General features: G+C 46.8%; 1 protein-coding gene across 2 annotated transcripts in view; it reads left to right on the top strand.

Annotated features, from left to right (window-relative positions):
- The first annotated feature begins 411 nt into the window (after positions 1–411).
- Positions 412–23,755, top strand: part of FBXW4 (F-box and WD repeat domain containing 4) — an 89,844-nt gene continuing 66,500 nt past the window's right edge. Inside the window, exons 1-3 of one of the 2 annotated variants that reach the window (XM_065552676.1) lie at positions 412–765; positions 21,389–21,484; positions 23,053–23,238. In XM_065552676.1, the coding sequence (XP_065408748.1) occupies positions 518–765; positions 21,389–21,484; positions 23,053–23,238 (530 nt within the window). In that variant the 5' untranslated portion in view covers positions 412–517. The remainder of the gene's footprint in view (positions 766–21,388; positions 21,485–23,052; positions 23,239–23,755) is intronic. The other variant, XM_005289433.4, reaches the window with a different exon arrangement.

Genomic DNA, 23,755 nt, shown 5'->3' with positions numbered 1-23,755 from the left:
ACTAATGACTTAGTTATTAATTATGATTCATTATTCTTTTCCTGCCCCAGCGTGCGCATGCATGTGTTTGTCATGCTGGCGTGCGGGGCCCGGAGGATATTGTTAAATTATTGTTAATGCACACGAGGGGTTCCTTCCCTGCCCCGGCACGTGGGGCCGCGTTTCCTCGGTGGGCGAGAAGCGACCCCTCGCTCCCGGTGCCCTGGCGGCGTTGCCACGGAGGCTCATTATTCCGTTATTAACGAAGATCGGGCTGCCCGGGTCACCGTGCGGTGCGAGGCTGCCCTGCCCGGGGGGTGGGTGCGGTGCCCTCCCCGGGGCACCCAGGATGTTATGAGCCATGGGCCCAATGACTGAGTTAATTAGCGAGCTGGCCGGGCCCTGTCTGCCTGGGGAGTGACAGGCAGCTGCTCCTGCCCCATGTGACTGGGGAGAGGCTGCCCCCGTCCATGGCTTGGCCTCCCCCAGGCAGCAGCAGCTCCGGCTCCCGGGGAGGAGGGGCAGGGGCTGCTGCTCCATGGGGAGGAAGGGCAGCCCGCGGCCCCCCCAGGCCGAGGGGGGGTGCGGGCCCGCCCGCCCCTCCCTCCTGTGGGCCCTGCCCGAGGAGCTGCTGCTGCTCATCTGCTCCTACCTGGACGCGCAGGCCCTGGGCCGGCTGGGCCAGGTCTGCCGGCGGCTGCGCGCCTTCTCCGGCCGGGACCTGCTCTGGAGGCGCATAGCCCGCGGCTGCCTCAACTCCGGCTTCACGCAGCTCGGCGCCGACCTGTAAGCGCTCCCCGTCCCCGCCTCGCGGGCTCCCCGGGCCGGCCCCGGCGGGTGGGAAAGGCCGGGGAGGCCGCGGCCTAGCTGGTTGCCAGGGGCCGGCGCGGGGGCCGGCGCGGTCGCTAAGGCGCAGCGGGGGCTCCGCGGCCGTAAGGGGGCTATTCCCGAAGCGCGGCTGCGCCGGCCCGAGCCCCAGGGCCCGATCTGGAGGCCAGGGCGAGGGGGCTCCAGGCCCCTCGTCCCCTGCCCTGTCGGAGGGGATGGAGCCACTTACCCCCCGTGTGCAGCCTGAGCGTGGCCCTATGGGTGACTGGGGCCCCCCCATGGCTAGCAGAGGTTAAAAAGCCATGGGGGGGGGGGGAAGGAGTCATGTCAGTGCAGCCCCACCCTGTGCTAGGCGCTGTACAGACCAGTATGAAGACCCCATCCCTGCTATGAAATACATGTGTGTGTGTGTGTGTGCATCTATATACACCCATCCACACAGTCATCAATTCCCCATCCTCTCCCCCGAAACATGGTGGGCATGAAAAACAGACCCTTCGTTTGCTGCTCCAGAAGGGGGGGGGGGAGCCGCACGTAGCCCAGGTAAGTAGGTTATCACGACTGACACACCCACTTGCATCCAAAATAGTCACGCTGGTGTCGGCCAGCTATCAGCCTTGCTCCCTGTGTGACGTCTGGTGATGTCCCACGCCGGCAGCGTTCATGGTTTTACAAAAACAACAAGGAGTCTGGTGGCACCTTAAAGACTAACAGATTTATTTGGGCATAAGCTTTCGTGAGTAAAAAGTCACCTAAAAACAAAGACGGTTCATTCGACAGTGAAATTGACCAGGCAGAATGCTGTCAAGTTAAACTTGCTCCAAACTGTTGTGGAAACAAGCTTTGTCCAAATCAAAGACCGCATTAAATTAATAATGCAGCTAGCTCTTGAGTGCAGTTTGTAAGTTCTTTGAGGTATGGCCTGTTTCCCGCCCCCCATCTTTGTACAGTGCCTTCCACAGTGGGGCTTGTGTCTTGGTTGGCGCCCCTAGGGCTACTGTGATACAAATAGATAATAATAAAAACATATTCCACAGAAATGTTTGAAACCCCAGCATTACAGCACATCATTATATGTGAGCAAAAATTACACTGGCTACATATGAAGGAGAAAATAATTTTTTTGTCCGAACTGAAAGAAAGGTCAGGCTTGACAAAGCCCTGGCTTGGATGATTTAGTTGGGAATTGGTCCTGCTTTGAGCAGGGGGCTGGACTAGGTGACCTCCTGAGGTCCCTTCCAACCCTGATATTCTATGATTCTATGAAATGCAGAAAGTAACCAAAGTGCATTAATAGTAAATTGGACTTTTTTGAATTCCCTTGCTTTTAATAACCTAGATATAATTAGTAGCCAGTAAAGTCACTTTTGTTTACAACATACAAATCTTCCTTCTCGCATGCTGCTCACTTCATCTCCTCTCCTATTGTCTGCCTACAAATTGTCCATAAGGGCTCAATCTAGCTAACCTTTTACTTGTGCAAATGTTCCTTTGTAGTAAATAGGATTACTCATGTGCGTGAAGTTACTCACGTTTATTTTTGGCTGGATAAGGCCTGTAAGGATAGGGAAGACAGGATCTACTGAGAAACCCACAAGAGAGATCTGAGTTTTTATTTTTATTATTAACTAGTCACTTGTGGCCTTCACAGAAGAAATGGCTCTTCGGGACTCGTGTATTGTAGGACCCGTTGGGGTTTATGGGTTATAAACTCTTCAGGGCAGGAACCTCATTTTCTTACTTGGATGTAAAGCTTGTAGCACATTTTAGGATTTGTCAACCGTTTCTGCGTGGAGCCCTATTCAGTGTGGCTTTGCATGGACACAAGTATCTGCCTACATGAAACAGCTTGCAGGATTGGAGCTTGGGTTGCTGAGGATCCAAACGTTGTTTGCTTCTCTTTAAAATCTATTAAGCTCCTTCTACAATGTATGAAACGCTGTCTTAAGCAGCCACATGACATTTACTTTTCTTGTATGCAGTGTTGTTGTAGCCATGTTGGTCCCAGGATATTCCAGAAACAAGGTGGAGGAGGCAACATCTTTTATTGACCAACTTCTGTTGGCGAGAGAGAGACAAGCTTTCGAGCTGACACAGACCGGAAGAAGAGCTCTGTATAAGCTCGAAAGCTTGTCTCTCTCTCTCCAACAGAAGTTGGTCAATAAAAGATATTACCTCACTCACCTTGTCCCTCTAATTTACTTTCCTTATTACTTTTGGGACTCCAACAGATAGATAATAAACTTCTTTAAAAAACGTTTCCTACTGATCTGTATAAAAATGTTCCTGAATGAAAATATATCCAAACACCAACGGCTCAAACAAGAGCTTAGATTGTGGGAGGGGGCTAATGGGAGCTGTGAGAAGTTCCCACATATAGATTTTAAGATCAGAAGATAGGGTTGGGTCATCTAGCCTGACCTCCTGTATAACACAGACCATAGAATTAACGTCTCAGCCACGCTGAGTGTGATACAAACCTGTGTAGGAAAACCCAATTGGTGTTCAAGTCTAACACCTAACCCACTCAGCCATCACAGCTCAGGACTGCACTCTTTGCTCAGGCAATGCTCCCTTTGAAGTCAGCGGGAGTAAGAGCTGTGGGGCAGCTGTGCATTGTGGCTTCTGGAGTCTGTCTGCTCCGATATATTATTTTGTCTTCTGAGGAAATGAAGTTCTGTATTTTTTCATTAAGAATAAGGTGGTGCTGTGCCGCTCCGGCTGCAGGAGGGATCAGGTATACAGCAGAGCAGGTGCAACACAGTGGAATGTAGGCCAATAAACAGCTACAAAAAGCTTCAGTAAGTTTGCGGGGGATATGAGTGGAGGATGTTTGTAAGTGGGGGCAAGGGTGCTTGAACCTACATAAACTTCCAGGGTTTTGGTGTTCTCTTAGATGCGCTTTGGACAGTTTCTTTGATAATTCTGGGGCATCCTTTTAAAATGTCTCTTTAAATACCTCTGCATGATTAGTACTATTTCAATGCTGACAGTATGGTCAGTGCTGTATAAATGGACGCACAGTCCTGGTCCCAGGGAATTTACAGTCAGACATGGACAATACACCAGATCAGTGGTTTTCAGCCTGTGGTCCCTGGACTCATGGGGGTCTGCAGACTATGTCTAAGATTTCCAAAAGGTCTTCCCCTCCAGTTGACATATTTTAGGGGTCTACAAATGAAAAAAGGTTGGAACCACTGCACCAGATGACACTACAAGCCGCTTATGCAGCAACCTCAAGGAGTATCAGGTGGCTAACCAGCAGGCTTGAAAAACATGGAACCTCAAGGACGGAGACACGGGATGGATCACTTGATGATTCCCTGGTCTGTACACTCCCTCTGGGGCACTTGGCATTGGGCACTGTCGGAGGACAGGATACTGGGCTAGATGGACCTTTGGTCTGACCTAGTCTGGACGCTCATCTGATCTTTACTCTTTGTTGAGATAAATAAACTGAGTATCATGGCATGTGCTGTGTGCGGATCTGCTGGCTCTGCATGAAGATTTAAAGATCTCATAGGACTTCTTGGGTGAGGATTATCCCAGTGTTCTTTGCCAAAAGCTCCACACCTCTGTTCCCCAGCTGGTTGCCTGCCTTTTCCCCAGTGATGGTGTGTCAGTGTAGAGCTATCTCGTGAAGAGCTGTGGAGCGAAAGGGGTGATATAAATGTTCCATATAGCACTGCTGCACACAGGTGCCAAACTCGCACCTAGACTTTACTGATATTGGATTAACAGACCTTCCATGGCAGCTTTTTCCTTCCTGTCTATCCCCTGGTCTTTGTGTGTGTCTGGAAGCCGGAGACTTGGGGTGTAGGGATAAGTCTATACATAAGGAATGATGGTGGTTTGGTATAGGTGGCTCACTGGTCACAAACTTAACTATTATAGAGTAGGTGCTTAAACTAAACCATTACAGGGTGAATGGAGTGGTGATGGAGACCAAAGATAGTTGGGCTGCCTTGTCTACCCCTCCCACTCTGGCTAATGCAAGATTATTCTCTGGAGATTTGCCAGTTTAGTTTTAAATTATATAAGTAATAGGGCTTCCGTCACTTTCTTTAGAGAAGCAATGGAAACATTGCCTAAAATTAAGGTTTTTGTTTTCAAGAAGTTTGCACAACTATGTTCACTAGGGAAAGAGAGCAAAGAATGCTGGTGCCCTACCAATAAATTTGTTGAACTGCACAGTTCTAGCAGAGATCTCAAACTGTTGCCCCCTGAAAGGTTAGCACAAGAAAAATGCTAGTGTGGAAGGTGTAAATTCTGTGCAAATTTTCTTTTTATGGTACAGAAGTCCCATTTGCTGTAGCTTTATGATTTATTACTTCTGCTGTTAAATAACTTGTTATAAGACATCTGATAACACTGTGTGTGGGATAGAGGTAAATTTGGGTCTGAAATATGGGATGTTCTCGGTAATTGATTGGGTTCCCCCCCCACTTCGTTTTTTTAAAGGTACACCAACTTGAAAATGACACGTCTCTCAAAATTTTGTACCTTTATAACTGAAGATTTCTGTAATCTCAGAGAAACAAAGCTATTTTTGTTTTAGTTTGTATGTTTGATTGTGTTGTCAGTTTCACTATTGTCTGAACCTTTCATGGTTCAGCGCAATGGGAAAGAGAGACCCTTCCACCCTCCACCCCCTTTAAAAAAAAAAAAAAAGTGATTGTAAAACCATAACCATTGGCAGCAGGGTGAGGCAGTAACTGAAACTCCTTTGAATTCATTCTTTGAAACTGCCTAGATTTCAGGTTGACTGTGCCCATCATATTTGTATCTGGGCACATATTCAGACGACCCCCCCCCCCAAAAAAACCCCTGCTAAAGTGGTTCAGGCACATAGATTGGGTCCATTTCTTTTAATCTCAGCCTTTAACTGTTTCACACAATCAGCTATTGGTGCTGAGTGGTGGTGTTAAAATGTAAGCAACATTAACAACCCCTCACTCACAACGCCTCAGGTAAACACAGCTAATTAGGAGATGTGTGTTTAAGTGATGTTTCATATTCACTGTGTTGATTCAAGCACACACGTGAGGGAAGAGGAATGGATTTCCCTTGAACAATGTTCTTAATAAAATTATCCCTGGAAAAAATAGGAAAGAACGTCACTAATTCACATCCATTGTGTATTAAGGACTCTGGGGCCTGATTCAGGAAAGCACTTAGGAATGTGCATAAGTGCTTTGTTGGATCAGGCCCTTGGCGAATCAGCCGGCAAACAAACATTTAAAATTTTTTGCATTGCAGTGTTCTTTGTTTTTTGACATTCCTGGTCTGGAATGTGACCCTGCCAACTCCGTAGGCAGAATTCCCATTGACCCACTGGGCAGGTTCTTTGTGGAGTGGCTGCAGGATGAGACCCAAAATTTATGATTGTATTTATATTTTATTTATATTACAGAAGTGCCTAGAGACCTCAGGCTCAAGTGGAAATAGTGGCCCCATTGTGGTGGCTGCTGTGCAAACCCAGTAAAAATACAGTCTAAAGAGCTTGCAGCCTAAGTGTCCAGGCTCCATGCACATACCGGGGTCTGCCCTGGCACAGTGCATTGCAGGATCGGGGCCTAGGTTAATGACCAGATGCACTAGCTGGATGCAGGACACTTCCTGGTTAAAAGTGTACGGTAGTGTATCATGTAAAAGTCCTGTCTTGATAACTCTCTTTGCAGCTGAACCTTAACTGAGAAGTGGTATGAAACCATTGTTTTGGGTGAGAATAATTATGATGTATTATGGTAGTGCCTAGAGATCCCAACCTCAGTTGTGTCTGGTGCTGCACTGCACACAGTAAGAGACAGACCCTGCCCTAAAGCGCTTACAGTCTAAATAGATACAGCTTATTTGCATCTTCTGTTTAGCCTATAAGCTCTTCAGAGTGGTAGGGGCGATGGAGGCTGAGGGAGTTGAAGCGACTTGCCCTCAGGACCACAGCTGGTCAGTGTCAGAGCCTGGACTAGAACCTGGGTCTCCACACCCCCATCGCGTGCCTAGCTACTTGACCTTATTTTCTCTCCAACTTATTAGCAAAGAACCAATTCTGAGGACCTTCTCTTATATTTAAAGAAAGGAAGAGAAAAGCAAAGTAACAAGTGGCATAAACTTATTTCCTCCTGGTTATGAAGGCATTTTAAAAGGCAAGTTCAAGATGTGGCCTACACAACTTGGCAGTGTGTGTTTTGTGATGTATAATAACGTTCTGCTGCGTATTTACCTCGTCCCCACTCCTCATTCCTGCCTTACCCATTAGGAGACTTCCCTTGTTCTCCAGTTTAGCATAATACAGGGGTTCTCAAACTGGGGGTCGGGACCCCTCAGGGGGTTGTAAGGTTATTACATGGGGGGGTCGCGAGCTGCCAGCCTCCACCCCAAACCCTGCTTCACCTGCAGCATTTATAATGGTGTTAAATATATAAACAAGTGTTTTCAATTTATAAAGGGGGTCGCAATCAGCTAGGGTGACCAGATGTCCCGATTTTATAGGGACAGTCCCGATTTTTGGGTCTTTTTCTTATATAGGCTCCTATAACCCTCCACTCCCGTCCCAATTTTTCACATTTGCTGTCTGGTCACCCTACAATCAGAGGCTTGCTCTGTGAAAGGGGTCACCAGTACAAAAGTTTGAGAACCACTGGCATAATAGATTTTTTTCACGGACATATTTATTGTCTTCAGCCATTTGCAAATATCGTGTTTAATAGTTTCTGTGAGTTAATAAAAAGTAGAGTTCACTTACATGTTTTAAAACAAACAAACACCTGCAAGAGCAGGAAATGGCTGATCTGCGCAATGCAAACTGCATTAATGACAGGAGGCATCTTCCTGAGGCATGCAGTGGAGGTGCAAAGCTTCTTTATCTCCCTTCAGACCCTGTAAAGCAGAAGTTTTAGAGTTCTTCTGGCTTTTAAGTCCAGTAAGGAAGCAGGCAGTAAAGTGAGACAGAATCTACAGAAAGGTTTACTGTCCACGGAGAGTACAGCAGATCTCTGCCACTCCTGTGAAGCCCAGAAGCATGGCATGCAGTTAACTGGCCACTGTGTGCTTGAAAACTCACGGTGGGCAGACAACGCTTCTTGTCATCTTCTCCCCCCTCCCTCTCAACACCTTTTAAACTTAGTAATGAACGATACACGGATCTGTCAGGATAGCTTTCAGGTCTGTAAATTAGTCCCACTAGTCTGGGGCACGTAGTGAGATTGTTTCTGGTAAGATCTTGAGGCTGAAGTGGAAGAGGAACTTTTGTGTAGATCAGAGCTTAAAAAATGTATCCAGCATCTACTAGCCCAGGGCTAAGCCTACTGATCAGAGTGAAAACACTTGTCTTGCTACACCCCTGCAGCTTAAAGACCCTGTTTGTTCACTGTATCCAAGCGTAACCTATTGCAACTCAACTTTTTAAAATACATTTTTGTACTTTAGTACTAGGGCTGGTTGACTAGCGGAAAATACCTTCACACGTTCACAGTAATTCTGTTAAGGCAGCTTCTCAAGAGGCTTTAAGCTCCTGTCAAAGGCAAAATCCTGCTGCAGCTTTAACTGTGAAGCCACGCTTTATGCCTCCATAATAGGGAACAGTTCTGCACGTGAAGAGAGGTGGATCAAAGGACTGGACATGTTTCTCCTTATCCAGATTCAGTGATGCTTATTAAATAGCTGGCAGCTTTGAGCAAGGGTCTGTGTCTAGCACAAGGCCCTGATCCTGATCAAGGCCTCTGGACACGACCCTATTACGCATGTGATAATAAATGATGGACATGGACATAGATGCAGGAACTAGGGCGCTGGGGGGCTGCTGCACCCCTTGGGCGTGAAGTGGTTTCCATTATGTACAGGGTTTATAGTTTGGTTCAGCACCCCCTCTATAAAAATTGTTCCAGCCCCCCCGGACATGGAGCGTAGCAGTAATAATATGTGGTGTCGTCTTGTCAGCATATGCCCTCTGTTCTGTTGCTCTTTGCTTGCCTTTTCTGCCGTGTTTACGTTGTCTCTAGGGCTCTCTTCCATTTCAGAATTGTCACCTTTCTTAGCTATTTGAACCACGTCAAATAGAAAAAAAGAAAACATCGTCCCAACCATAAGCTAAATGTGGGTCATGCGCTAAAGGGGGCTAAGTGGAATTCCTCTACTGCAGCAGTTCTCAAACTGTGGGTCGGGACCCCAGAGTGGGTCACGACCACATTTTAATGGGGTCGACCAGGACTGGCTTAGACTTGCCAGGGCCTGGGGCTGAAGCCCGAGCCCCACCATCCAGGGCCGGAGCAGAGGCGCGAGGGCTTCAGCCCTAGGCAGCAGGGTGCAGGTTACAGGCCCCCTGCTTGGGGCTGAAGCCCTTGAGCTTTGGCTTTGGCCCCCCACCTGGGGCAGTGGAGCTCGGATGGGCTCAGGCTTTGGTCCCCTCCGCCTCCTCCGCCTCAAGGGTCGTGTAGTAATTTTTGTTCTCAGAAAGGGATCGCAGAGCAATGAAGTTTGAGAATCTCTGCTCTACTGGCAGAGCTGTTTATATAGCAAGTAGATTTGTTGAGGACCAGCAATGGGGCAGCTAGTATGAATAGTTCTCCTCTCTTGGCTGTTTGTTTGTGGTCTGTGAGTTGGTGGGTCTCAGTCCAGTTCCTAGTGGACACGTGTTCAGATCTCACAAACAACAGACACCGTTGGCCCCCTTGTTAGCAGTCTCAGCTGAGAGGCCAAGGACTGAATGGGTCATAAAAAGTGAGCCTCCCTCTCCTTCCTATATGTGGTTCCTCCAAATTAGGTTTGAGGCTGATTGGTGATGGCCAGTGTAGGGAAACATTCTGTTTATCTTCAGAATAGATACAGCATAGACAGGATTTCCGTCAGTTGTGGCGCCTTTTGTCAACTCTAAAAGAGAAATGGAGCCAGCCTGCTTCTGCATCTTTGCGTACTGCACAAATGCAGATTGAAGTTGGTGAAGAAAAACGGCCAGCACTTTTGGGAGTGTGCATAGTTATTGGGAGGGATAGTCCATGCTACTGGAAAAATAAAGCAAGAGGCCATCACATCTTCTGTAAGACAGTATCTGTTCTTGCAGGCACCATTGTTTCAGCTCATGCTGAAATTACACAAAGCAAGTAGGAATCTCCCAATAAAAGGCTGGAAGATCTTGCAGTTGCAGAAGTATCTTTCACGACTGCGGGAGACTGTGGTTATCGGGGATCACCAAACACTGCTAGAGGGGAAGCATTCGGAGGAAACTTATTCACTCTTGGCTGAGCGATATATATTTTTTTTTTTGAGGGGGCCCAGGGCAGTCACTGCAGAGGGGTGGCCTGGGATCACCTGGGGCAGTGGTACTGAAGGGACTGACCCACTCACTCACTTCAGCAGCTGGGAAGTATGGCCCATAAGGAATATTATATTTCTTCTGGTAACTCTGCCAAGAAAGAGAGGAAATCCATAACTTGAGCAGAATATTTAAACTTTTTGTGGGGTGGGGGTGAGGTTGGAAGGGGGAAATGAAAATCTTTTATAGTGGGTTTGTCGAGATTGTTTTATCCTGGAAATGTAGTGGACGATAAGAAATGTTCGTTTTCTTTTTCTTGCAACCCAGCAACAAGCTCTTCTCTTTACACGGGACGTTCAGTTCTGTGCACACCTGATGGAGGACAGATCCTGCTGCAGTGAAATACTATAGAGCAAGCTTCAGAGTATTGGGAGTGGGTTCGTTAGTCTAGTTAGCTGCTGATAAAGACACCCAGGTGATTTGCGGTGTTTTATAAGTTGTAGTCGGTTCTCGTGGTTAGAAAGCATTGTAACCATCGCACCTTGGGCTGTAATTTCTTTAGAATTTACAAGTTAAAGTCTTGATTCTGCTTGTCTGATTTCACTGGCCCCGTTTTGTGTACCCTTTTTATGCGTGTAGTCCCATTGTGCAGCTGGAAGTACTTGTGCAAGCCGAAGGACATAGGATCGGGCACGTAATTAATCTGACAATACAGTGGAGGTACATGAGACCTGATGAAGGTCCAAAGTCGTCCTAGATCAAATCTTTCTGAAAACATTGCCCTTTGAAGGATTGGTTGATTATTCTTGAAGGGCTTCATAGCAGGAGGATGCTCTTAGAGAGGGTGCTAAATGAGGTGTCTTAATTTTTTTAAATTATGAAGAAATATCGTCCTTCAAACTTGTGTGTTTTTAAAAAGAATTGAGAGCTGTGTTTAGTGAATTGTCCGGGTGCTCGTCTTAAACTATCCTTTGTTTTATAGACTCGTGCCTGCCAGCATTTGAGAGCTATTGCTGTCTAATCTTTGTTTTACAGGTGTTTGCAAAGATGATAGGTACTTAAGAGTGGTCAGACTGGGTCAGACCAATGGTCCTTGTAGCCCAGTATCCTGTCTTCCGACAGTGGCCAATGCCAGGTGCCCCAGAGGGAATGAACAGAACAGAGAATCATTGAGTGATCCATCCCCTGTGGTTCGCTTCCAGCTTCTGGCTGTCAAAGGCTTAAGGACACCCAGAGCATAGGGTTACATCCCTGCCCATCTTGGCTAATAGCCATTGCTGGACCTGTCCTCCATGAACTTATCTAGTTCTTTTTTGAACCCAGTTATAGTCTTGGCCTTCACAACATCCCTTGGCAACAGGATGACTGTGCGTTGTGTGAAGAAATACTTCCTTTTGTTTGTTTTCAACCTGCTCATTTCATTGGGTGACCCCTAGTTCTGGTGCTATGGGAAGGAGTAAATAACCAGGAGTACCTTTGTATCTAAGCGATGGGCTCCACTTCTAATTCTATCCCTGCCTTCGGTCCCCTGTGCTGCCGCCGTGCTTTGTGTAAATAGAAATGTTTCAGAAGTCACATAGATGGTCACTTTCCAGCTCCATTGAAATGCACTGGATCCAGGAGAGCTGTTTGGAGGGACAGTTGGACTAAATTGCAGATATTTTATTATTTAAGAAACAAAGCACGCTGGCCCTTCTACCTAGGGGATGATGCTAGGAGCAGAGGATGGCTTGCTACCAGGAGTCGCTGAAGTAGCTAGCAAGTAGCGTGGGTGAGTAGAGGCCATGTGTGGCAGGCACTAATTGCACATGACCCTTTCCTGCACAACCCCCCTTCCCATCCCAGGGTGATCTGGACTGATGTCCCCTGGCTAAGTGGGTGACCAGCCACATAAAACGGAAGATCCTTTTTGAGCCGTAATTGACCTTTTTGGAACCTTGCAAGCTAAATTCGGGCTTACTGCGTGCCAGACAGGGGCACTCCGTGTGCGCGCTGTGTGGGAGGTGTCTGCTGGAGGCAGCACATGGGGGAAGTGTGGGTGTTAGATCATTGGCTGAGCGAGGGACTTGGAATCAGTACACGGGGGCGATTTTACCTGTGGGGAGGGAGGTGTTTCAGAGTCATGAATGGAATTGAATGTGGGCACAGAGCCCAAAATCTGTCTGGGAGAGTCTTAAGTGACGATGCGGCTGCTGTGCCGGACCTGACTTCTCAGCCTCTTAGATCAGAATGCAGAGCACTCTCTGGCCCTGCAAACTCTTTTAAAAATGGAATTCCTCCTTGCACAGGCTGGTCTTGTTTTTTTGGCGTTGGGAAAATGAAAGGTGAACTGGGGAAGCTCTAAATTTCTTCTCTGGTCTGGCTTTACTGATCATAAACTTACATGCTGCAGAAGGTTTCCTGGGGACGAAAAGCTGCGTGTGGGTGGGGGTGTTTAAAATGGGTCACATGCCCAGGAATGCAGTCATTTTAATGGTGGCTAAGTGCCGGAAAGCATAGACAAGGGGAGGGGGAGAGAGGAGAGAAAAATGAGCCCCAGGCTATGGAAAGAAGGCTGGGAAAAAGAGTATCTGGCCAGGCCCCGGGGCCAGGTTAGAGATTCCTACACGCATTAACAGCCACAGGAGATGTTTATTTACAGGGGGCTAATCTTTTCTGGGTGCTCTGTCATTTTAAAAACAATATCAGTTCTTGGGAACAGGACTGGAGGGCACCTTGGAGATAGGTGGGAGGGGTTACAGAAATCTGGGGGCACCTGCTCTTGTCTGTTAAGATTCCTTCCTTCCTCTTGCATCCAGTGTTGCCCGTAACTGTCCGCCACTGAGAAATGCAAATGCCATTTACTTAAAAGGAAAACTCCAGCGTATTCTGATCGCTACCTCAGACTGCAGAGAGACTTTAAAAGTTTGTCTTCATTCTTCCATTTTCTTAATGCTTCCCCCCCACCAGGAGCTCCAGGACACAGGGAAAGTGACTTAGCATTTAAACACAGGAGAGTGATGGGATTTTAAAGTTGGTGTGAAGTCAGATCTGTTGGTAGATCCAAATGTGGATCATGAAATCAAATGGTAGCAAAGTCTCACAAAAGTGACTAGTGTTTTTGTTTGTTTGTTTGTTTTTGGGATGCCCAATTTGAGACCCACTCAAAGGGGCCAGGTTTTCAGAAAGATCCTAGCACCCCGTCTCTGATAATCCGTCCCTTTTAAGGTGTCTCAGTTTGGGCATACGGGAACGCCGAGGCATCCAAAGTCCCTTGCCACTTGTGAAAATCCTACCATGTTGCTTTGCAGCTCCACTGGCTTTCTCGTGCATTTAAATGCGGAGTGCTGTTGTTGTCAGGATGGCGGCTTCTTGGTAACTAGTCTTTAATATGTTTGGTACCTTTTTTCAGTTCTCTGCAAAAAAGAGGGATTGGAATCTTTTCTTTGTTTCTTAAGATTCTCCTAGCGTTTCCTTAGTGGTGTAATTACCAGCAAGATGGGATGCAAGGGGACAGTAAAGAACAAAAGAAGGCCAGAATCTTAAAAGAAGAGTGGCTGTCCCTTGGAATTCTGTAATACCCCGAGTCTAGGCCAGCAATGTGTACAAATGCATCATGGCTGTGCCATCAACCATGGCATTCAGGCTAATATTCCTGCAGTACCGTGTGTTCTGTTACGGTTCGTTATTGTCAGAGAAGTGACTATCTAAAAATGACACCTCTGCTCCCAGTGTCTTCTGAGTTCTCTCTGATGGCTTCCATGGCAAGAGAGGGAGAGGTTAGGTGTGCAAAGTGAGTCTGGCTAAGGTGTTCTTTTCTGCCTTGCACTTAGTCAGGAGGATTTTAGCTAAATTGCAATTGCTGAATCTTTCTCGTTGGTGACATCAGTGGCAGAGTTCGTTTTGAGTTTGTGCTGCTGGTAGAGAGAGGAATCATCTCATAAGCAGACCATTTAGATCTTCTAGACTCATGGAGAGCGAGGAAATTTGGTATTCCAGGAGGCGCTACTTATGCCTTTGCAGAATATTTTGTAACTTTAAAGACGTCAGTGCTTTCTTAATAAATCCATCCTTGGGTTCTAACTTGACCTTTTCCCCTTTGGATGGAAACTTTGTGTGGGAGGTAGTTTTGCCTCTCCTTGAGGGACATGTGCCCAATTGCTGTTTGCTTAGTATTAATAACAGTACATTAGTTCTCACTTCAAAGGGGAAATGGACCAAAAGGGCTGTGATTGAGAGTGTTTTTTCCCTCCTATATCTTAGGGACCTTGTTTTTGTAAGGGAAACCTGGGAGTCTGTGAGCCCCTGAAATTGTCTCACCTCAATACTGTGAAGTCTGGAAAGTCCCACCTTAAGGATACTAAAGGCATCCTTAAGTATCAGGGGGTAGCCGTGTTCGTCTGTATCCACAAAAACAACAAGGAGTCCGGTGGCACCTTAAAGACTAACAGATTTAATTGGGCATAAGCTTTCGTGGGTAAAAAACCCACTTCTTCAGATGTAACATCTTTGATAAAGGCGTCCTTGTTGTTTTTAAAATGCACTTCATAGACTCCTAGGTTCTAAGGTCAGAAGGGACCATTGTGATCATCTGGTCTGACCTCCTGTCTAGCACAGGCCAGAGACCTGCCCCACAATAATTCCTATAGCAGAGCTTGTAGAAAAAACATCCAATCTTGTTTTAAAAAAATGTCTGTGATGGAGAATCCACCACAACCCTTGGTAAGTTGTTCCAGTTGTTAATTACCCTCAGTGCTGAAAACATTTGCACCTTACTTCTAGCTTGAATTTATCTAGCTTCAACCTCCAGGCACTAGATCATGTTATATACTTTTCTCTGCTAGATTGAAGAGCCCTCTATCAAATTACTGTTCCCCATGTAGATACTTACAGACCGTGATCATGTCACCCCTCAACCTTCTCTTTGTTAAGCTAAATAGATCCTTGAGCCTCTCACTATAGGGCATGTTTTCCAATCCTTAATCTTACTTGTGGCTTTTCTCTGAGCACTCTCCAATTTTTCAAGATCCTCTTGAAGTGTGGACACAGTATTCCAGTAGCAATCTCCCCACTGCCAATTACAGCAGCAAAAGAACTCTCTTCTACTACTGAAGATTCCCCTGTTTATGTATCCAAGGGCATGTTAGCCCCTTCGACCACAGTGTTGCACTGGGAATTTGTGGGCAGCTGATTATCCATCATAGCCCCCAAGTCTTTTTTCAGAGTCACTGCTTCTCAGGATAGAGTCCTCCATGCTGGAAGTATGACCTGCATTCTTTGTTCCTAGATGTATGACTTTACATTTGGTTATATTAAAATGTGTATTGTTTGCTTGTGCCCAGTTTACCAAGCAATCTAGGTTTCTCTTTATCAGTCACCGGTCCTCTTCATCATTAACCACGCCTCCAATCTTTGTCATCTACAAACTTTACCAGTAATGATTTTGTTTTTTACCAGGTCACTGATAAAAATGTTAAACAGTGTAGGGCCAAGAACCGATCCCTGCAAGACCCCACTAGAAACACAACTGCTTGATGATGATTTCCTGTTTGCAAAAAGGCAGATGAAATTGAATGTTGATAAATGCAAAGTAATGCACATTGGAAAACATAATCCCAACTATACATATAAAATGATGGGGTCTAAATTAGCTGTTACCACTCAAGAAAGAGATTTTGGAGTCATTGTGGATAATTCTCTGAAAACATCCACTCAATGTGCAGCGACAGTCAAAAAAGCGAACAGAATGTGGGGAATCATTAAGAAAGGGATAAACAATAAGACTGAAAATATCTTATTGCGTCTATATAAATCCATGATACATGCACATCTTGAATACTGCGTGCAGATCTGGTCACCCCATCTCAAAAAAGATATACTGTAATTGGAAAAGGTACAGAGAAGGGCAACAAAAATGATGAGGGGTATGGAACAGCTTCCATAGGAGGAGAGATTAATAAGACTGGGACTTTTCAGCTTGGAAAAGAGACGGCTAAGGGGAGATATGACTGAGGTCTATAAAATCATGACTGGTGTGGAGACAGTAAATAAGGAAGTGTTATTTACTCCTTCTCCTAACACAAGAACTAGGGGTCACCAAATGAAATAAATAGGCAGCAGGTTTAAAGCAAAGAAAAGGAAGTATTTTTACACACAGCGCACAGTCAACCTGTGGAACTTTTTGCCAGAGGATGTTGTCGAGGCCAAGTCTATAACAGGGTTCAAAAAAGAACTAGATCCATTCATGAAGGATGGGTCCATTAATGGCTATTAGCCAGGATGGGCAGGATGGCCAGGCTCTGAAGTTTCCCTAGCTTCTGTTGGCCAGAAGCTGGGAATGGCTCACTTGATGATTCCCTGTTCTGATGATTTCCTGTTCTGTTCATTCCCTCTGGGGCACCTGGCATCCTCTTGGAAGACAGGACACTGGGCTAGATGGACCATTGGTCTGACCCAGTCTGGCCGTTCTTATGCAAGTACATTTTGAGACCTATTTGGAGACTTCGTAGCAAGGTTGCTATGGAGCAGGCTGGAGGTGCACCTGCGGAGCTGTTTGGGGAAGCCACAGAGTGCACTAGCAGGGGATATTCTGAATCAGGATAGAGGTGCACGGGCAGAGCTTGGGAATGGGGAGGGTGTTGTGACTTTGGGACTGGAACGACAGGTGGTGCAGCCGGTCACAATGGGGGTGCATCTGTGCCCATTCCGTAGTGTTTGCTGGCGTTGTCTCCGCTCCCCTGCTCACTTTCATGGGAACTAAAAGCAAAACAAACAACCCCTCTGAATTCACCTAAATAAATAACTGCCATATACACCGTGCTGTAACCTCTCTCCTGTTTGGAGGGTCCTTGCACACGAATCCAGGACTGGAATGCACAGAGCAAGGGAGAGAGCATTCCTGCACCGTTGTTTCTCATGGCCTTGCACATACCTGGTTAAACAGCTCCTTTTTTCTGGGGGACGAAAGCTAGAAGAAGCTATGCAAAGTTTAAGTGCTGCCTGCGCTGGTTTTCCCTGGAGAGGGTGAAGCGCAGGGCTAATTGGATCCCGCCTCTGCTTTCTCTCTAGGAGGCTGCAAAGTTGCTTCTTCTCCTTATCGGTCCAGCAGACACTAAATTTAGATCCAAGGCACTCTGTTGATGATGGTAGTTAAAATAAATCCTCCTTGGTCTGGGCAAACCTCCTTTCCTCCCTTCAGATGGCTTGCAGGTCGCACTCCACGGGCTGCTCGGGGAAGTGAAACTTCTTGCCATCTTAGCTCTCCTTGGTGGGACGACTGTAAAAGTTGAGAACTAGGCATGTGCTCGTGTCTGTGTGTGTGTGGATTAGCCTAGGGAAATCATGCCTGGAGCTGGGAATAAAGCCGTAACTGTGACAGTGTCATAGAAAGTAGAAATAGCAAAGACTGGTCAGGAGACCGTGCAAGATAGTTCTCAAGAGAGTGTTTTCTAATGCTTTGTGAATGCGGAATTGGACCCTTTCTCTCATCTGTGCGTGCGCTTCTTGGAGTAGAGAGAAGCGGGATAGTTTCCCATCCAGTGTTTGGAGAAGACATTAGAAATGGTTTCTGTGGCCGTTTGGCAGCTTGCGGATCTATTGCAGGGAGAGCAGTTGGGATGAGTGAGATGGGGACCGCTCAAATGAATCGTTGCGATTAAACTAAATATTAACGAACGTTGCCCTTCTTCAGGCTATGTCTACACGTAAAATGCGACAGTGGCACAGTTGCAGGGCTGCCGCGTTTGTGTCGACGCTCACTACAACGATAGGCGTGATTCTCCCATTGCTGTAGTTAATCCACCTCCCCGAAAGGTGGTGGCTAATTCTTCCGTCAACCTAGCGCTGTCTGCACCGGGGTCTAGGTGGGCATAGCTCGGGCTTTCAGGCAGGCGGATTTTTCACACCTGTGAGAGATGTAGCTATGCTGATGTAAGTTTCCAGTATAGACCAGCCGTCAGTGCCAAGGGGGCCGTTAGGAAGGACATGTAAGTAAGGGAAAGGAGAGCAGAGGTGTAGACAGGGCGTAGTTGTGCAGGACGTGGATGGTGTGGACAAGAAATCCAACCTTGCTGTGAAACTTAAGGGGAAGTCAGAGAAAAGAGTCAAAAAGGGGAGTGACTGCGTTTGAGCAGAGGGCATGGAAGATGACTTTTTTAGCAGCAGCAGTTTTGGCTAGAGTGGAAGCAGCTGAGATGCCGGGAGGCTGGAGAAGCGTTGACCAAGTCATGGTCGAGGAGGAGATGTTGGCAATGTAAGAGTGGAAGGAGAGACCAGGCTAGAGAGAGTGAGCAGCTGTGACCGGGGGGCCAAAGGAGGTCATCCAGAACAGCGTTCGAGGGAACCGGGGAATTGCTAATTATGGAACAGGAACTCACTGGGTTTATCAGAATATTGCCGGGGATAAGCTATGTAGAGGGTTGCCAGTCATGGTCTGGGGCTCTGTTTAGTCACTAGTTGAAATGTTTAGATTACTGGGTTTAATATCCGATCCTATGGGGAGTGTTAGCTGTGTCAGTCTCTCCAAATTCCATTTTGAGTAATTCTGTTCCGCCTCCTGTAAAATGCTCACTGTAGTTTCTGTGGAATGCTGAATACTTCTTGTTCTAAACTGTTGCGTAGCCTTGCTGGGCACTGTTGAATAGCTACTTTATTCCACCCCAGATGCAGCTGCAGTTCAGCAGTGGATGCGGGTGTTTATGTATTCTGGTGGGTGTTATGGATCAGGTTGCGGAATAGTTTTTCTTTTATGAACTGTTTTTCACCTGCTCGTAACCGGATCCCTGTGCATGCTGAAGCCACAGAATCTGCTGCAGAATTTAGGTTGTTTGCCTCAGAATATGTGGGGTCATGATCATAACTTTGATTGCAGTCTGAAAAGTACACCTCTACCCTGATCTAACGCTGTCTTCGGGAGCCAAAAAATCTTACCGCGTTATAGGTGGAACGGCGTTGTATCGAACGTGCTTTGATCCGCTGGAGTGCGCAGCCCCGCCCCCCGGAGCGCTGCTTTCCCACGTTATATCCAAATTCGTGTTATATCGGGGTAGAGGTGTATGTACACGAGAAGAGATATTTTGATAGTAGTTGGCTCTTTTTAATCTAGTAGAAAAAGGCATAACGAGATCTAATGATTGTAAACTGAAGCGAGGCAAATGGAGGCGAGAAATAAGGTGCGATTTTTAATAATTAACCATTAGAAGAACTTTTTCCTAGGACTGCAGAGTATTCTCCATCACTGGCGGTCTTTCAATCAGACCTCTCTAAGAAATGCTGGAGCTCACACACAAGTTGTGGGCTTTCTTCAGAGATTGCTGGGTGGGGTTGTCTGGCCCATGCTTTGCAGGAAGTCAGACTAGAGCAGTGGTTCCCAAACTGGGGTTCGTGAAATGTTACAGGGGGTTCCCGGGAAAAAATTCCCTAATGGCGGACAGAGCTGTCCCTAGGGACCCCGCGCAGCACGGGGCCAGCAGCACGGAGCCCCTGGACTTCCAAGAGCTAAGCAGATCAAAGCAAGCATCTCTATCACACTGAGGAGATTTAAACTTCAAGACTCCTTCTAAGAAATGGAAAGGGAGGTGGATATCTTGTGCTGTTTTTAAAATTAAATAGGCAGCTAGTATTGTTTTTTTTTTAAATTACTATGAAGAACAAGTTTAAGCTTTGTTGTAACGTGCATTGTTTGCCTGGACTGTTCAAGACCTGAATGCTTGTGTAGAAGGAACTCTTTGAGTTGGCTTCTTAAATGCCTTCATGCTGTTTCACATCTGATACTCCTTGATGAAACATAGGAGCCTTGTCTTATAACAGGCTTATTCAAAGTGATACAAGCTACGAAAATGAGATCTTGGAAGCGTTTTGCCATTTTCATAATGTAATAAAAATACTGTAATGATAAATAATAATAAATAATAAATAGTGTGTAATAAGCATGTCATAAAAACAAATTTTATATTTCCAAGATCACTGCTTTTATAATTTATACTCAGGTAAAGGAGAAAATCCCTGGAAATATTTATTTTTAGGAGGGGGTTCGCGAGACTTGACATTTTAGTGAAAGGGGTTCACAGATTGTTAAAGTTTGGGAACCACTGGACTAGGGGATCATAATGGTCCCTTCTGGCCTTGTAATCCATGAACTTTTCAAAACACTCACTCTTTAGGCTGAACTCTTCCATGCTTGAGATCTGCCTGAAGAGCAAAATCTTCAGCAAGTGGGAGTGGAATCCCTTTGAGCCCCCTTCAGCTGAGGAGTGAGTGGGGGAGAAATAATCTCTTCCCACTGTTAAAATAAAATTCTTGACATTTTTTTAAAGATAAGGCTACAAACTGAAATGGCTTTTAATGGGGAACTGGGTATGAATTTAGCTTTCAGTGAGGAGTAGGACCTTTGCTTAAATTGGGGTTAAAAACTGGCTTTGATTTATTGAGGACAGGAGCTGTTGTAACTTTCAAATGGTAGAAAATTCCCAGCCTGCAGGTGCGCACTGGATGGTTGCTGCATCGAAGATGCATGCCCAGCTAGTGAAGGGCTAGGTCAGGGGTCTGCAATCTTTCAGAAGTGGGGTGCCGAGTCTTCATTTATTCACTCTAATTTAAGGTTTTGCGTGCCAGTCATACATTTTAACGCTTTTAGAAGGTCTCTTTCTATAAGTCTATAATATATAACTAAACTATTGTTGTATGTAAAGTAAATAAGGTTTTTAAAATGTTTAAGAAACTTCATTTAAAATTAAATTAAAATGCAGAGCCCCCCGGACCGGTGGCCAGGACCCGGGCAGTGTGAGTGCCACTGAAAATCAGCTCGCGTGCCGCCTTCGGCACACGTGCCATAGGTTGCCTACCCCTGGGCTAGGTTATGCCTTCCACGGGATGAATGCCCCACGATGTGCGGGGAGGATGGCAGAAGCTCCTCCCTGTCTCACTCCATGTCCCCTGCCCAAGAGGAGTGCTGGTAGGGGCACAAGGACTCCGATGTGCGGTGCTGACCAGCCCCAAGGGGTGTTTCTGGGCAGTGGAGGTGTGAGCAGGGCTATGTTGCATCTGCCTTCCCTCCCCCCTGCATCGTGACAGTTGTGGCTGGGACACTGGCTACACCTGAAAAGTAAAGGCAGGCCTGCTCGCACTGCACTCTCCCCTGCGGTGCCTAGCATGGCTCCAGTCAGTACTACCGAGGTCGTGCTCCTCTCTTCCTTGCCCAGCGTGAGTCAGGCCCTGAGTTTCCAGCTAGCCTGGTGCGTGCTGGTTGGTCACTTATGGAACTGGAGCAAGAACGTGACCCTGGCCGGATCGTGTGAGGTCCACATGCTGCATCAGTGCTCGGGGCTCACTGTGTCTGTCTTCCTGTATCTGCAGAGCGGCTGGCATCCCAGTGAAGGAAAGGGTGAAGGTCTCTCAGAACTGGAGGCACGGGCGCTGCCGGAGGGAAACGCTCCTGAAATGGAAACGCAAGCAAGTAGCTCCTTTTTCTTTTACCCTGTTCTGTGGCAGCCAATAGGGGACACTGGGTTTGCCTCTGTACTTTGATTTCAGACTGTTCGAGGCCCCCCCTCTCCCCCTTGATCTTTAGGGTCTTACAAGTGACACAGACAAGGCTGCTTTGTCGTTTGACTTACCTGATCAAACTGCAGTGGGATAACTGGAGGTGCTGCTTAGCCTGCTAGACCCCAAACCCAAGAACCCAGTCTCACCCGTCAATGAGGAGCCTATGTGCTTCTCCCAACAATAGGGGTTGGGGCATATTCCAGCCCTGGTAAATGCATTCTGCTTCCCCAGGCAGTTCTAGTTGGGTACAGCGTTCTTCACTTTGGATCCTAAACTGTTGAGTGATTTGTCTTCAGAGCCTGTCTGCATCTTGTCTCATACCACTGCGCCGCTCCTAATCTGTGCTCTGACAATAGAACGGGCTTCGCTGCTCCCTTGCTGCACCTTAAGCCTGGAATAATCCCTTGAGCTAATACAGTCCATGAGCTTCTCTCCTTCACATCCCTCCTCAAGATTCACTTCTTTTGTTCATTGCCTTCCACTGTTGGGCCCCCACCTGGCCTTTGGTCTGGACCCAGTCCACAAATCTTAAAATATTAACTTAGTTCCTTCCCAGGATAACGAGATGTGTGCGTAGCAGTAAGTAGAGGTGGATGTGATTATTAACTCGTGGGCACTGCGTCCAAAGCTGTGCTATGTGCTTTGCAAAACATCTAGGAAGACAAGGTCCCTTGCTTGAAAACCAGGCCTCCTGTAAAGGACAAGTGAGAAGGGCCATACCAAATTCACGGACCATTTTGGTTAATTTCATGGCCAATGGGTTTTAAAACTAGTCAATTTCACGATTTCAGATGTTTACATCTGAAATTTCAGGGTGTTGTAACCACGGGTGTCCCGACCCAAAATGGGATCATGGAGCGGGGGAGGGAGGTGTCACAGAGTTGTTCTGGGTGGGGCGGGGGGGGTGTCACAGGATTTCCACCCTCATTTCTGTGCTGCCTTCAGAGCTGGGCTCTGACAGTTCATTAGCTAATTTAATAAAGCCACGATGCAAACTACTTTGTCTTCCCTTTTGTTCTCTTATCCTGAATTAAAACTGGTTGCTTTTTCTTATTGAAAACTTGTAGAAAAATGTAGAGAGTTAATTAAATTGCAGCGGGGAGAGACCCACTGAGAGAGGCCAGAGGAGTCTGTGGGGAAGCTGGATGTTCACTTGGCTGCATGGGTGTGGAGGAAGGAAGAGGAACTCAAAGGCCATCTCAGAACAAAACCTACCCCTGCAAAGAGGCCATGGGAGTCCTAAGTATTTCATATCTAAGCCTCTAGATTCCTTAGCCAGCCCCTCTTCCAAAGACTCCATTCTTGGCCTCTTCCTCAGGCCTGGCCAGAAAGAAGCCACTGACATGCTCCGGCATGTATTGAGAAGTGTACTTGTTTCCTGGCTGTGACGCTATACTCAGACCTGTGCTCCTGGGAATATGTCCCGGGGTGGCCAGCAACTGTCTGATCTGTTTCCCTTATCATTGTCTCTGCAGCCTGATGCCCTGGATGCATTTAGATGGCGAGTATCTCTACCTGTCCCAGGCAGAAGACATCCGGGCCTACCGGTTTCGTCCAGACAGTACTGGCCTACAACGCCGTCCTCAAGCCATCTTCTCCGGCCACCAGGAAGATGTGTGTCGATTCGTTCTTGCCAGCTCCCACATCGTCAGTGGAGGAGGGTAAGCTCAGTGCTGTGGGGGGCCAGGGCTCTTCAGCTGCTCCAGTAGAGGAATTAATTTTCTAAGCACTCTGGATAAATCTGTTTCAGAGCAGAACAGTGTGTTTGCCATCCAGTGCTCCATGTTCCACCATATTTAACTTCCTTGCACTGCTCTTTTCCTGCCAGTTTGATTTGCTTCTTCCCGAAAGAGACCTCTCCAGGGGTAGAGCACAGTCTCCTGCTAATGACCTGTTCAAGCCTTGATCTCTTTGCAGATGCTGCCGATAAGGGAGCTAAGCAGTGCCGATTTTGCCAGGGATTTTAATATATATTTCTTTCCTTTGCAATAATGGTGACTGTAAGGACAATGCATCTCGACCGTGGAGGGGCATGTTATTCGGAACTGGGCATTCACTAGCTATAGTTGTGCACACAAACAACTTGCATCTACCTGGTCTTTAGCAAATGAAAAGACCTAATTTATAAGATGCTCATCTTTTGGTACCTGACCGTGGTAGTACTAATGATGACTTCCC

This window comes from Chrysemys picta, chromosome 7 (genome assembly GCF_011386835.1).
Source record: "Chrysemys picta bellii isolate R12L10 chromosome 7, ASM1138683v2, whole genome shotgun sequence".
Lineage (NCBI taxonomy): Eukaryota > Metazoa > Chordata > Testudines > Emydidae > Chrysemys > Chrysemys picta.
The sequence above is the reverse complement of the archived record's forward strand: the minus strand, read 5'-3'. Positions and strand labels throughout refer to the sequence as shown.